At 57.6% G+C, this 13,035-nt stretch overlaps 1 protein-coding gene across 5 annotated transcripts in view; it reads left to right on the forward strand.

Moving 5' to 3' along the window:
* atat1 (alpha tubulin acetyltransferase 1) overlaps positions 1 to 13,035 on the forward strand; it is a 67,982-nt gene that overhangs the window by 49,475 nt on the left and 5,472 nt on the right. For all 5 annotated transcript variants that reach the window (XM_072550152.1, XM_072550153.1, XM_072550156.1 and 2 more), the window contains exon 11: positions 1,289 to 1,343. In XM_072550152.1, coding sequence (XP_072406253.1) covers positions 1,289 to 1,343 — 55 coding nt within the window. The remainder of the gene's footprint in view (positions 1 to 1,288; positions 1,344 to 13,035) is intronic.

The following is a 13,035-nucleotide window of genomic DNA, read 5'->3' on the forward strand; positions in this document are numbered from 1 at the left end:
TCTATAACCGGGATCGCCGGGGGAGGGGGCGGTGCTGTCTATAACCGGGATCGCCGGGGGAGGGGGCGGTGCTGTCTATAACCGGGATCACCGGGGGAGGGGGCGGTGCTGTCTATAACCGGGATCGCCAGGGGGAGGGGGCAGTGCTGTGTATAACCGGGATCACTGGGGGGAGGGGGCGGTGCTGTCTATAACCGGGATCACTGGGGGGAGGGGGCGGTGCTGTGTATAACCAGTATCACTGGGGGGGGGGGGAATGCTGCTGTCTATAACCGGGATCGCCGGGGGAGGGGGCGGTGCTGTCTATAACCGGGATCACCGGGTGGGGGGGGGGGGGGGGAAACGCTGCTGTCTATAACCGGGATCGCCGGGGGAGGGGGCGGTGCTGTCTATAACCGGGATCGCCAGGGGGAGGGGGCAGTGCTGTGTATAACCGGGATCACTGGGGGGAGGGGGCGGTGCTGTCTCTAACCGGGATCACTGGGGGGAGGGGGCGGTGCTGTCTATAACCGGGATCGCCGGGGGGAGGGGGCGGTGCTGTGTATAACCGGGATCACTGGGGGAGGGGGCGGTGCTGTCTCTAACCGGGATCACTGGGGGGAGGGGGCGGTGCTGTCTATAACCGGGATCGCCGGGGGGAGGGGGCGGTGCTGTGTATAACCGGGATCACTGGGGGGAGGGGGCGGTGCTGTGTATAACCGGGATCACTGGGGGGGGGGGCGGTGCTGTGTATAACCGGGATCACTGGGGGGAGGGGGGAATGCTGCTGTCTATAACCGGGATCGCCAGGGGAAGGGGACGGTGCTGTCTATAACCGGGATCACCGGGTGGGGGGGGGGGGGGAAACGCTGCTGTCTATAACCGGGATCGCCAGGGGAAGGGGACGGTGCTGTCTATAACCGGGATCGCCAGGGGGAGGGGGGGTGCGGTGCTGTCTATAACCGGGATTGCCGGGGGAAGGGGTGGTGCTTCTCTAGCCGGGGGGAGGCGGTGGTGCTGCCTATAACCGGGATCGCCTTTGGGAGTGGGGGGGGGAAGGCGCGGCGCGGCAGTGCTGTCTATAACCGGGATCACCAGGGTATTTTGTGCAGGTGATGTGGATGGCATGCACTCTGTAAAGCCATGTTGGGTGGGTTCGGCGTTGGTTTCCAGAAAGACTAATGATCTTTCCTAAGGGTCACGTAGCTGAGGGGAGGTGGGAAGCAGCTTGGTGCTGGAGTGAGGTGGGGGGGGGGGGTGGTGTTTCCATTCCAGTAATCTAGCGGGAGCTTCTTTTTTTTGTGACCAGTTTCCAGCCAGGAGTCGCCAGGGTGGAGTGGTGATGTGCTACAGCTGGAAACTAGGTAAGTGCCTGCAGCTGCTGATGGACTCCACCCTCGTCCCTGAGAGCCAGAACAGCCACTTCCATAAATAAACAACCCGGTCTCTCCCTTTCTCTCTGTCTGTCTGTCGAGTACCTCCCCCTCATCTTGACAGGATAGATAAGGAGCAGTGTTCCCTCGCTCCCACCCAAATCCCTGATTGGTAACGGAAGGGAGAATGGACAGAACCAAGGGACACAGGTTTGGGAAAATTGGCAAATTTGCAAAAGGCAAAGGGAGGCAAGTGGTCTCTTTATTTCGGGCAGCCAGAGGTTTTGGGCCTGGAAGGCGCTGCCTGGGAGCACAGGCAAGGCAGGCTCAACCGAGGCCTTTGGGAGGGAGTCACGTTACTCTCGGGAAGGTGAGGGGGTTACAGCAGCGAGAGAACAGCTCCGATAACGCTCCGCCATAAGACATAGGTGCACAGATTAGGCCATTCACCCCATCGAATCTGCTTCACCATTCAGTCGTACCTGATAGGTTTCTCAACCCCATTCTCCCGCTTTCAGTCCTCGATCCCCCTGACACTCAAAAACCCACCCATCTCTGTCTCAAATATGACCTGGCCTCCACAGCTGTCTCTGGACCATTCCAGTGTGGTTTGTGGTTTTATTCAGGGTGACAGATTTCACCCCCCTCCCCCCCCTCCCTGACCCACGGTGTGGTTTGTGTTTTTATTCAGGGTGACAGATTTCACCCCCCCTCCCCCCCCCTCCCTGACCCACGGTGTGGTTTGTGGTTTTATTCAGGGTCGCGGACTCCCCCCCTCCCCTCTCCCTGACCCACGGTGTGGTTTGTGTTTTTATTCAGGGTGACTGATTCCCCCCCTCCCTGACCCACGGTGTGGTTTGTGTTTTTATTCAGGGTGACTGATTCCCCCCTCCCCCCTCTCCCTGACCCACGGTGTGGTTTGTGTTTTTATTCAGGGTGACTGATTCCCCCCCTCCCCTCTCCCTGACCCACGGTGTGGTTTGTGTTTTTATTCAGGGTGACTGATTCCCCCCCTCCCCCCTCCCTGACCCACGGTGTGGTTTGTGTTTTTATTCAGGGTGACTGATTCCCCCCTCCCCCCCCCTCCCTGACCCACGGTGTGGTTTGTGTTTTTATTCAGGGTGACTGATTCCCCCCCTCCCCCCTCCCTGACCCACGGTGTGGTTTGTGTTTTTATTCAGGGTGACTGATTCCCCCCCCTCCCCCCTCCCTGACCCACGGTGTGGTTTGTGTTTTTATTCAGGGTGACTGATTCGCCCCCTCCCCCCCCCTCCCTGACCCACGGTGTGGTTTGTGTTTTTATTCAGGGTGACTGATTCCCCCCCTCCCCCCTCTCCCTGACCCACGGTGTGGTTTGTGTTTTTATTCAGGGTGACTGATTCCCCCCTCCCCCCTCTCCCTGACCCACGGTGTGGTTTGTGTTTTTATTCAGGGTGACTGATTCCCCCCCTCCCCCCTCTCCCTGACCCACGGGGTGGTTTGTGTTTTTATTCAGGGTGACTGATTCCCCCCTCCCCCCTCTCCCTGACCCACGGTGTGGTTTGTGTTTTTATTCAGGGTGACTGATTCCCCCCCTCCCCCCTCCCTGACCCACGGTGTGGTTTGTGTTTTTATTCAGGGTGACTGATTCCCCCCCTCCCCCCTCCCTGACCCACGGTGTGGTTTGTGTTTTTATTCAGGGTGACTGATTCCCCCCCTCCCCCCTCTCCCTGACCCACGGTGTGGTTTGTGTTTTTATTCAGGGTGACTGATTCCCCCCTCCCCCCTCTCCCTGACCCACGGTGTGGTTTGTGTTTTTATTCAGGGTGACTGATTCCCCCCCTCCCTGACCCACGGTGTGGTTTGTGTTTTTATTCAGGGTGACTGATTCCCCCCCCCCCTCCCCCCTCCCTGACCCACGGTGTGGTTTGTGTTTTTATTCAGGGTGACTGATTCCCCCCCTCCCTGACCCACGGTGTGGTTTGTGTTTTTATTCAGGGTGACTGATTCCCCCCCTCCCCCCTCCCTGACCCACGGTGTGGTTTGTGTTTTTATTCAGGGTGACTGATTCCCCCCTCCCCCCTCCCTGACCCACGGTGTGGTTTGTGTTTTTATTCAGGGTGACTGATTCCCCCCCTCCCCCCTCTCCCTGACCCACGGTGTGGTTTGTGTTTTTATTCAGGGTGACTGATTCCCCCTCCCCCCTCTCCCTGACCCACGGTGTGGTTTGTGTTTTTATTCAGGGTGACTGATTCCCCCCCTCCCTGACCCACGGTGTGGTTTGTGTTTTTATTCAGGGTGACTGATTCCCCCCCCCCCTCCCCCCTCCCTGACCCACGGTGTGGTTTGTGTTTTTATTCAGGGTGACTGATTCCCCCCTCCCCCCCCCCCCCCTCCCTGACCCACGGTGTGGTTTGTGTTTTTATTCAGGGTGACTGATTCCCCCCCTCCCTGACCCACGGTGTGGTTTGTGTTTTTGTTCAGGGTGACTGATTCCCCCCTCCCCCCTCTCCCTGACCCACGGTGTGGTTTGTGTTTTTATTCAGGGTGACTGATTCCCCCCTCCCCCCTCTCCCTGACCCACGGTGTGGTTTGTGTTTTTATTCAGGGTGACTGATTCCCCCCTCCCCCCCTCTCCCTGACCCACGGTGTGGTTTGTGTTTTTATTCAGGGTGACTGATTCCCCCCTCCCCCCCCCCCCCCCTCCCTGACCCACGGTGTGGTTTGTGTTTTTATTCAGGGTGACTGATTCCCCCCCCTCCCTGACCCACGGTGTGGTTTGTGTTTTTATTCAGGGTGACTGATTCCCGCCCTCCCCCCCTCCCTGACCCACGGTGTGGTTTGTGTTTTTATTCAGGGTGACTGATTCCCCCCTCCCCCCCCTCCCTGACCCACGGTGTGGTTTGTGTTTTTATTCTGGGTGACTGATTCCCCCCTCCCCCCTCTCCCTGACCCACGGTGTGGTTTGTGTTTTTATTCAGGGTGACTGATTCCCCCCCTCCCCCCCCCTCCCTGACCCACGGTGTGGTTTGTGTTTTTATTCAGGGTGACTGATTCCCCCCTCCCCTCTCCCTGACCCACGGTGTGGTTTGTGTTTTTATTCAGGGTGACTGATTCCCCCCCTCCCCCCCCCTCCCTGACCCACGGTGTGGTTTGTGTTTTTATTCAGGGTGACTGATTCCCCCCTCCCCTCTCCCTGACCCACGGTGTGGTTTGTGTTTTTATTCAGGGTGACTGATTCCCCCCCTCCCCCCTCCCTGACCCACGGTGTGGTTTGTGTTTTTATTCAGGGTGACTGATTCCCCCCTACCCCCTCCTCCCTGACCCACGGTGTGGTTTGTGTTTTTATTCAGGGTGACTGATTCCCCCCCTCCCCCCTCTCCCTGACCCACGGTGTGGTTTGTGTTTTTATTCAGGGTGACTGATTCCCCCCATCCCCCCCTCCCTGACCCACGGTGTGGTTTGTGTTTTTATTCAGGGTGACTGATTCCCCCCCCTCCCCCCTCCCTGACCCACGGTGTGGTTTGTGTTTTTATTCAGGGTGACTGATTCCCCCCTCCCCCCTCCCTGACCCACGGTGTGGTTTGTGTTTTTATTCAGGGTGACTGATTCCCCCCTCCCCCCCCTCCCTGACCCACGGTGTGGTTTGTATTTTTATTCAGGGTGACTGATTCCCCCCTCCCCCCCCTCCCTGACCCACGGTGTGGTTTGTGTTTTTATTCAGGGTGACTGATTCCCCCCTCCCCCCCCTCCCTGACCCACGGTGTGGTTTGTGTTTTTATTCAGGGTGACTGATTCCCCCCTCCCCCCCTCCCTGACCCACGGTGTGGTTTGTGTTTTTATTCAGGGTGACTGATTCCCCCCTCCCCCCTCTCCCTGACCCACGGTGTGGTTTGTGTTTTTATTCAGGGTGACTGATTCCCCCCCCCCCCTCCCCCCCTCTCCCTGACCCACGGTGTGGTTTGTGTTTTTATTCAGGGTGACTGATTCCCCCCTCCCCCCCCCCTCCCTGACCCACGGTGTGGTTTGTGTTTTTATTCAGGGTGACTGATTCCCCCCCTCCCCCCCCCCTCCCTGACCCACGGTGTGGTTTGTGTTTTTATTCAGGGTGACTGATTCCCCCCTCCCCCCTCCCTGACCCACGGTGTGGTTTGTGTTTTTATTCAGGGTGACTGATTCCCCCCCCTCCCTGACCCACGGTGTGGTTTGTGTTTTTATTCAGGGTGACTGATTCCCCCCCTCCCCCTCTCCATGTCCCACGGTGTGGTTTGTGTTTTTATTCAGGGTGACTGATTCCCCCCCTCCCCTCTCCATGTCCCACGGTGTGGTTTGTGTTTTTATTCAGGGTGACTGATTCCCCCCTCCCCCATCCCTGACCCACGGTGTGGTTTGTGTTTTTATTCAGGGTGACTGATTCCCCCTCCCCCCCCCTCCCTGACCCACGGTGTGGTTTGTGTTTTTATTCAGGGTGACTGATTCCCCCCCTCCCCCCTCCCTGACCCACGGTGTGGTTTGTGTTTTTATTCAGGGTGACTGATTCCCCCCCCTCCCCCCCTCCCTGACCCACGGTGTGGTTTGTGTTTTTATTCAGGGTGACTGATTCCCCCCCCTCCCTGACCCACGGTGTGGTTTGTGTTTTTATTCAGGGTGACTGATTCCCCCCTCCCCCCTCCCTGACCACGGTGTGGTTTGTGTTTTTATTCAGGGTGACTGATTCCCCCCTCCCCCCCCTCCCTGACCCACGGTGAGGTTTGTGTTTTTATTCAGGGTGACTGATTCCCCCCCTCCCCCCCCTCCCTGACCCACGGTGAGGTTTGTGTTTTTATTCAGGGTGACTGATTCCCCCCCTCCCTGACCCACGGTGTGGTTTGTGTTTTTATTCAGGGTGACTGATTCCCCCCTCCCCCCCTCCCCCCTCCCTGACCCACGGTGTGGTTTGTGTTTTTATTCAGGGTGACTGATTCCCCCCTCCCCCCCATCCCTGACCCACGGTGTGGTTTGTGTTTTTATTCAGGGTGACTGATTCCCCCCTCCCCCCTCCCTGACCCACGGTGTGGTTTGTGTTTTTATTCAGGGTGACTGATTCCCCCCTCCCCCCTCCCTGACCCACGGTGTGGTTTGTGTTTTTATTCAGGGTGACTGATTCCCCCCTCCCCCCCCTCCCTGACCCACGGTGTGGTTTGTGTTTTTATTCAGGGTGACTGATTCCCCCCTCCCCCCCCTCCCTGACCCACGGTGTGGTTTGTGTTTTTATTCAGGGTGACTGATTCCCCCCCTCCCCTCTCCCTGACCCACGGTGTGGTTTGTGTTTTTATTCAGGGTGACGGATTCCCCCCCTCCCCCCTCCCTGACCCACGGTGTGGTTTGTGTTTTTATTCAGGGTGACTGATTCCCCCCCTCCCCCCTCTCCCTGACCCACGGTGTGGTTTGTATTTTTATTCAGGGTGACTGATTCCCCCCCCCTCCCCCCTCCCTGACCCACGGTGTGGTTTGTGTTTTTATTCAGGGTGACTGATTCCCCCCTCCCCCCTCCCTGACCCACGGTGTGGTTTGTGTTTTTATTCAGGGTGACTGATTCCCCCCTCCCCCCTCTCCCTGACCCACGGTGTGGTTTGTGTTTTTATTCAGGGTGACTGATTCCCCCCCTCCCCTCTCCCTGACCCACGGTGTGGTTTGTGTTTTTATTCAGGGTGACTGATTCCCCCCCCTCCCTGACCCACGGTGTGGTTTGTGTTTTTATTCAGGGTGACTGATTCCCCCCCTCCCCCCCCCTCCCTGACCCACGGTGTGGTTTGTGTTTTTATTCAGGGTGACTGATTCCCCCCCTCCCCCCTCCCTGACCCACGGTGTGGTTTGTGTTTTTATTCAGGGTGACGGATTCCCCCCTCCCCCCTCCCTGACCCACGGTGTGGTTTGTGTTTTTATTCAGGGTGACTGATTCCCCCCCTCCCCCCTCTCCCTGACCCACGGTGTGGTTTGTATTTTTATTCAGGGTGACTGATTCCCCCCCCCCTCCCCCCTCCCTGACCCACGGTGTGGTTTGTGTTTTTATTCAGGGTGACTGATTCCCCCCTCCCCCCTCCCTGACCCACGGTGTGGTTTGTGTTTTTATTCAGGGTGACTGATTCCCCCCTCCCCCCTCTCCCTGACCCACGGTGTGGTTTGTGTTTTTATTCAGGGTGACTGATTCCCCCCCCCCCCTCCCTGACCCACGGTGTGGTTTGTGTTTTTATTCAGGGTGACTGATTCCCCCCCCTCCCTGACCCACGGTGTGGTTTGTGTTTTTATTCAGGGTGACTGATTCCCCCCCTCCCCCCCCCTCCCTGACCCACGGTGTGGTTTGTGTTTTTATTCAGGGTGACTGATTCCCCCCTCCCCCTCTCCCTGACCCACGGTGTGGTTTGTGTTTTTATTCAGGGTGACTGATTCCCCCCCTCCCCCCTCCCTGACCCACGGTGTGGTTTGTGTTTTTATTCAGGGTGACTGATTCCCCCCTCCCCCCCCCTCCCTGACCCACGGTGTGGTTTGTGTTTTTATTCAGGGTGACTGATTCGCCCCCTCCCTGACCCACGGTGTGGTTTGTGTTTTTATTCAGGGTGACTGATTCCCCCCCTCCCTGACCCACGGTGTGGTTTGTGTTTTTATTCAGGGTGACTGATTCCCCCCCTCCCTGACCCACGGTGTGGTTTGTGTTTTTATTCAGGGTGACTGATTCCCCCCCTCCCTGACCCACGGTGTGGTTTGTGTTTTTATTCAGGGTGACTGATTCTCCCCTCCCCCCCTCCCTGACCCACGTGTGGTTTGTGTTTTTATTCAGGGTGACTGATTCCCCCCTCCCCCCCCCCTCCCTGACCCACGGTGTGGTTTGTGTTTTTATTCAGGGTGACTGATTCCCCCCTCCCCCCTCCCTGACCCACGGTGTGGTTTGTGTTTTTATTCAGGGTGACTGATTCCCCCCTCCCCCCCCTCCCTGACCCACGGTGTGGTTTGTGTTTTTATTCAGGGTGACTGATTCCCCCCCTCCCCCTTCCCTGACCCACGGTGTGGTTTGTGTTTTTATTCAGGGTGACTGATTCCCCCCCTCCCCCCTCCCTGACCCACGGTGTGGTTTGTGTTTTTATTCAGGGTGACTGATTCCCCCCTCCCTCCCCCTCCCTGACCCACGGTGTGGTTTGTGTTTTTATTCAGGGTGACTGATTCCCCCCCTCCCCCCTCTCCCTGACCCACGGTGTGGTTTGTGTTTTTATTCAGGGTGACTGATTCCCCCCCTCCCTGACCCACGGTGTGGTTTGTATTTTTATTCAGGGTGACTGATTCCCCCCTCCCCCCTCTCCCTGACCCACGGTGTGGTTTGTGTTTTTATTCAGGGTGACTGATTCCCCCCCTCCCCCCCCTCCCTGACCCACGGTGTGGTTTGTGTTTTTATTCAGGGTGACTGATTCCCCCCTCCCCCCCCCTCCCTGACCCACGGTGTGGTTTGTGTTTTTATTCAGGGTGACTGATTCCCCCCCTCCCTGACCCACGGTGTGGTTTGTGTTTTTATTCAGGGTGACTGATTCCCCCCCTCCCCCCTCCCTGACCCACGGTGTGGTTTGTGTTTTTATTCAGGGTGACTGATTCCCCCCTCCCCCCCCCTCCCTGACCCACGGTGTGGTTTGTGTTTTTATTCAGGGTGACTGATTCCCCCCCCTCCCTGACCCACGGTGTGGTTGTGTTTTTATTCAGGGTGACTGATTCCCCCCTCCCCCCTCCCTGACCCACGGTGTGGTTTGTGTTTTTATTCAGGGTGACTGATTCCCCCCTCCCCCCCCATCCCTGACCCACGGTGTGGTTTGTGTTTTTATTCAGGGTGACTGATTCCCCCCTCCCCCCCCCTCCCTGACCCACGGTGTGGTTTGTGTTTTTATTCAGGGTGACTGATTCCCCCCTCCCCCCTCCCTGACCCACGGTGTGGTTTGTGTTTTTATTCAGGGTGACTGATTCCCCCCTCCCCCCTCCATGTCCCACGGTGTGGTTTGTGTTTTTATTCAGGGTGACTGATTCCCCCCTCCATGTCCCACGGTGTGGTTTGTGTTTTTATTCAGGGTGACTGATTCCCCCCTCCCCCCTCTCCCTGACCCACGGTGTGGTTTGTGTTTTTATTCAGGGTGACTGATTCCCCCCTCCCCCCCCCTCTCCTGACCCACGGTGTGGTTTGTGTTTTTATTCAGGGTGACTGATTCCCATCCTCCCCCCTCCCTGACCCACGGTGTGGTTTGTGTTTTTATTCAGGGTGACTGATTCCCCCCCCCCCCCTCCCTGACCCACGGTGTGGTTTGTGTTTTTATTCAGGGTGACTGATTCCCCCCCTCCCCTCTCCCTGACCCACGGTGTGGTTTGTGTTTTTATTCAGGGTGACTGATTCCCCCCCTCCCTGACCCACGGTGTGGTTTGTGTTTTCATTCAGGGTGACTGATTCCCCCCCTCCCCCCTCCCTGACCCACGGTGTGGTTTGTGTTTTTATTCAGGGTGATGGACTCCCCCTCCCCCCTCCCTGACCAACGGTGTGGTTTGTGTTTTTATTCAGGGTGACTGATTCCCCCCTCCCCCCCCTCCCTGACCCACGGTGTGGTTTGTGTTTTTAATCAGGGTGACTGATTCCCCCCCTCCCCCCTCCCTGACCCACGGTGTGGTTTGTGTTTTTATTCAGGGTGACTGATTCCCCCCTCCCCCCTCTCCCTGACCCACGGTGTGGTTTGTGTTTTTAATCAGGGTGACTGATTCCCCCCCTCCCCCCTCCCTGACCCACGGTGTGGTTTGTGTTTTTATTCAGGGTGACTGATTCCCCCCCTCCCCCCTCTCCCTGACCCACGGTGTGGTTTGTGTTTTTATTCAGGGTGACTGATTCCCCCCCCTCCCCCCTCCCTGACCCACGGTGTGGTTTGTGTTTTTATTCAGGGTGACTGATTCCCCCCCTCCCTGACCCACGGTGTGGTTTGTGTTTTTATTCAGGGTGACTGATTCCCCCCTCCCCCCCCTCCCTGACCCACGGTGTGGTTTGTGTTTTTATTCAGGGTGACTGATTCCCCCCCTCCCCCCTCCCTGACCCACGGTGTGGTTTGTGTTTTTATTCAGGGTGACTGATTCCCCCCCTCCCCCCTCCCTGACCCACGGTGTGGTTTGTGTTTTTATTCAGGGTGACTGATTCCCCCCCTCCCCCCTCCCTGACCCACGGTGTGGTTTGTGTTTTTATTCAGGGTGACTGATTCCCCCCTCCCCCCTCCCTGACCCACGGTGTGGTTTGTGATTTTATTCAGGGTGACTGATTCCCCCCCTCCCCCCTCCCTGACCCACGGTGTGGTTTGTGTTTTTATTCAGGGTGACTGATTCCCCCCTCCCCCCTCCCTGACCCACGGTGTGGTTTGTGTTTTTATTCAGGGTGACTGATTCCCCCCCTCCCCCACCCTCCCTGACCCACGGTGTGGTTTGTGTTTTTATTCAGGGTGACTGATTCCCCCCTCCCCCCTCCCTGACCCACGGTGTGGTTTGTGTTTTTATTCAGGGTGACTGATTCCCCCCTCCCCCCCCTCCCTGACCCACGGTGTGGTTTGTGTTTTTATTCAGGGTGACTGATTCCCCCCTCCCCTCCCTGACCCACGGTGTGGTTTGTGTTTTTATTCAGGGTGACTGATTCCCCCCCCCCTCCCTGACCCACGGTGTGGTTTGTGTTTTTATTCAGGGTGACTGATTCCCCCCTACCCCCCTCCCTGACCCACGGTGTGGTTTGTGTTTTTATTCAGGGTGACTGATTCCCCCCCCTCCCTGACCCACGGTGTGGTTTGTGTTTTTATTCAGGGTGACTGATTCCCCCCCTCCCCCTCCCTGACCCACGGTGTGGTTTGTGTTTTTATTCAGGGTGACTGATTCCCCCCCTCCCCCCTCCCTGACCCACGGTGTGGTTTGTGTTTTTATTCAGGGTGACTGATTCCCCCCCTCCCCCCCCCTCCCTGACCCACGGTGTGGTTTGTGTTTTATTCAGGGTGACTGATTCCCCCCCTCCCCTCTCCCTGACCCACGGTGTGGTTTGTGTTTTATTCAGGGTGACTGATTCCCCCCCTCCCCCCTCCCTGACCCACGGTGTGGTTTGTGTTTTTATTCAGGGTGACTGATTCCCCCCCTCCCCCCTCCCTGACCCACGGTGTGGTTTGTGTTTTTATTCAGGGTGACTGATTCCCCCCTCCCCCCCCTCCCTGACCCACGGTGAGGTTTGTGTTTTTATTCAGGGTGACTGATTCCCCCCCTCCCCCCCCTCCCTGACCCACGGTGAGGTTTGTGTTTTTATTCAGGGTGACTGATTCCCCCCTCCCCCCCCCTCCCTGACCCACGGTGTGGTTTGTGTTTTTATTCAGGGTGACTGATTCCCCCTCCCCCCCATCCCTGACCCACGGTGTGGTTTGTGTTTTTATTCAGGGTGACTGATTCCCCCATCCCCCCTCCCTGACCCACGGTGTGGTTTGTGTTTTTATTCAGGGTGACTGATTCCCCCCTCCCCCCTCCCTGACCCACGGTGTGGTTTGTGTTTTTATTCAGGGTGACTGATTCCCCCCTCCCCCCCCTCCCTGACCCACGGTGTGGTTTGTGTTTTTATTCAGGGTGACTGATTCCCCCCTCCCCCCCCTCCCTGACCCACGGTGTGGTTTGTGTTTTTATTCAGGGTGACTGATTCCCCCCCTCCCCTCTCCCTGACCCACGGTGTGGTTTGTGTTTTTATTCAGGGTGACTGATTCCCCCCTCCCCCCCCTCCCTGACCCACGGTGTGGTTTGTGTTTTTATTCAGGGTGACTGATTCCCCCCTCCCCCCCCCCTCCCTGACCCACGGTGTGGTTTGTGTTTTTATTCAGGGTGACTGATTCCCCCCTCCCCCCTCCCTGACCCACGGTGTGGTTTGTGTTTTTATTCAGGGTGACTGATTCCCCCCCTCCCTGACCCACGGTGTGGTTTGTGTTTTTATTCAGGGTGACTGATTCCCCCCCTCCCCCCTCTCCCTGACCCACGGTGTGGTTTGTATTTTTATTCAGGGTGACTGATTCCCCCCCCCCTCCCCCCTCCCTGACCCACGGTGTGGTTTGTGTTTTTATTCAGGGTGACTGATTCCCCCCTCCCCCCTCCCTGACCCACGGTGTGGTTTGTGTTTTTATTCAGGGTGACTGATTCCCCCCTCCCCCCTCTCCCTGACCCACGGTGTGGTTTGTGTTTTTATTCAGGGTGACTGATTCCCCCCCTCCCCTCTCCCTGACCCACGGTGTGGTTTGTGTTTTTATTCAGGGTGACTGATTCCCCCCTTCCCCCCCCCTCCCTGACCCACGGTGTGGTTTGTGTTTTTATTCAGGGTGACTGATTCCCCCCCTCCCTGACCCACGGTGTGGTTTGTGTTTTTATTCAGGGTGACTGATTCCCCCCCTCCCCCCCCCTCCCTGACCCACGGTGTGGTTTGTGTTTTTATTCAGGGTGACTGATTCCCCCCTCCCCCTCTCCCTGACCCACGGTGTGGTTTGTGTTTTTATTCAGGGTGACTGATTCCCCCCCTCCCCCCCTCCCTGACCCACGGTGTGGTTTGTGTTTTTATTCAGGGTGACTGATTCCCCCCTCCCCCCCCCTCCCTGACCCACGGTGTGGTTTGTGTTTTTATTCAGGGTGACTGATTCCCCCCTCCCTGACCCACGGT

Source organism: Chiloscyllium punctatum, chromosome 30 (genome assembly GCF_047496795.1).
Source record: "Chiloscyllium punctatum isolate Juve2018m chromosome 30, sChiPun1.3, whole genome shotgun sequence".
NCBI classification, from domain to species: domain Eukaryota; kingdom Metazoa; phylum Chordata; class Chondrichthyes; order Orectolobiformes; family Hemiscylliidae; genus Chiloscyllium; species Chiloscyllium punctatum.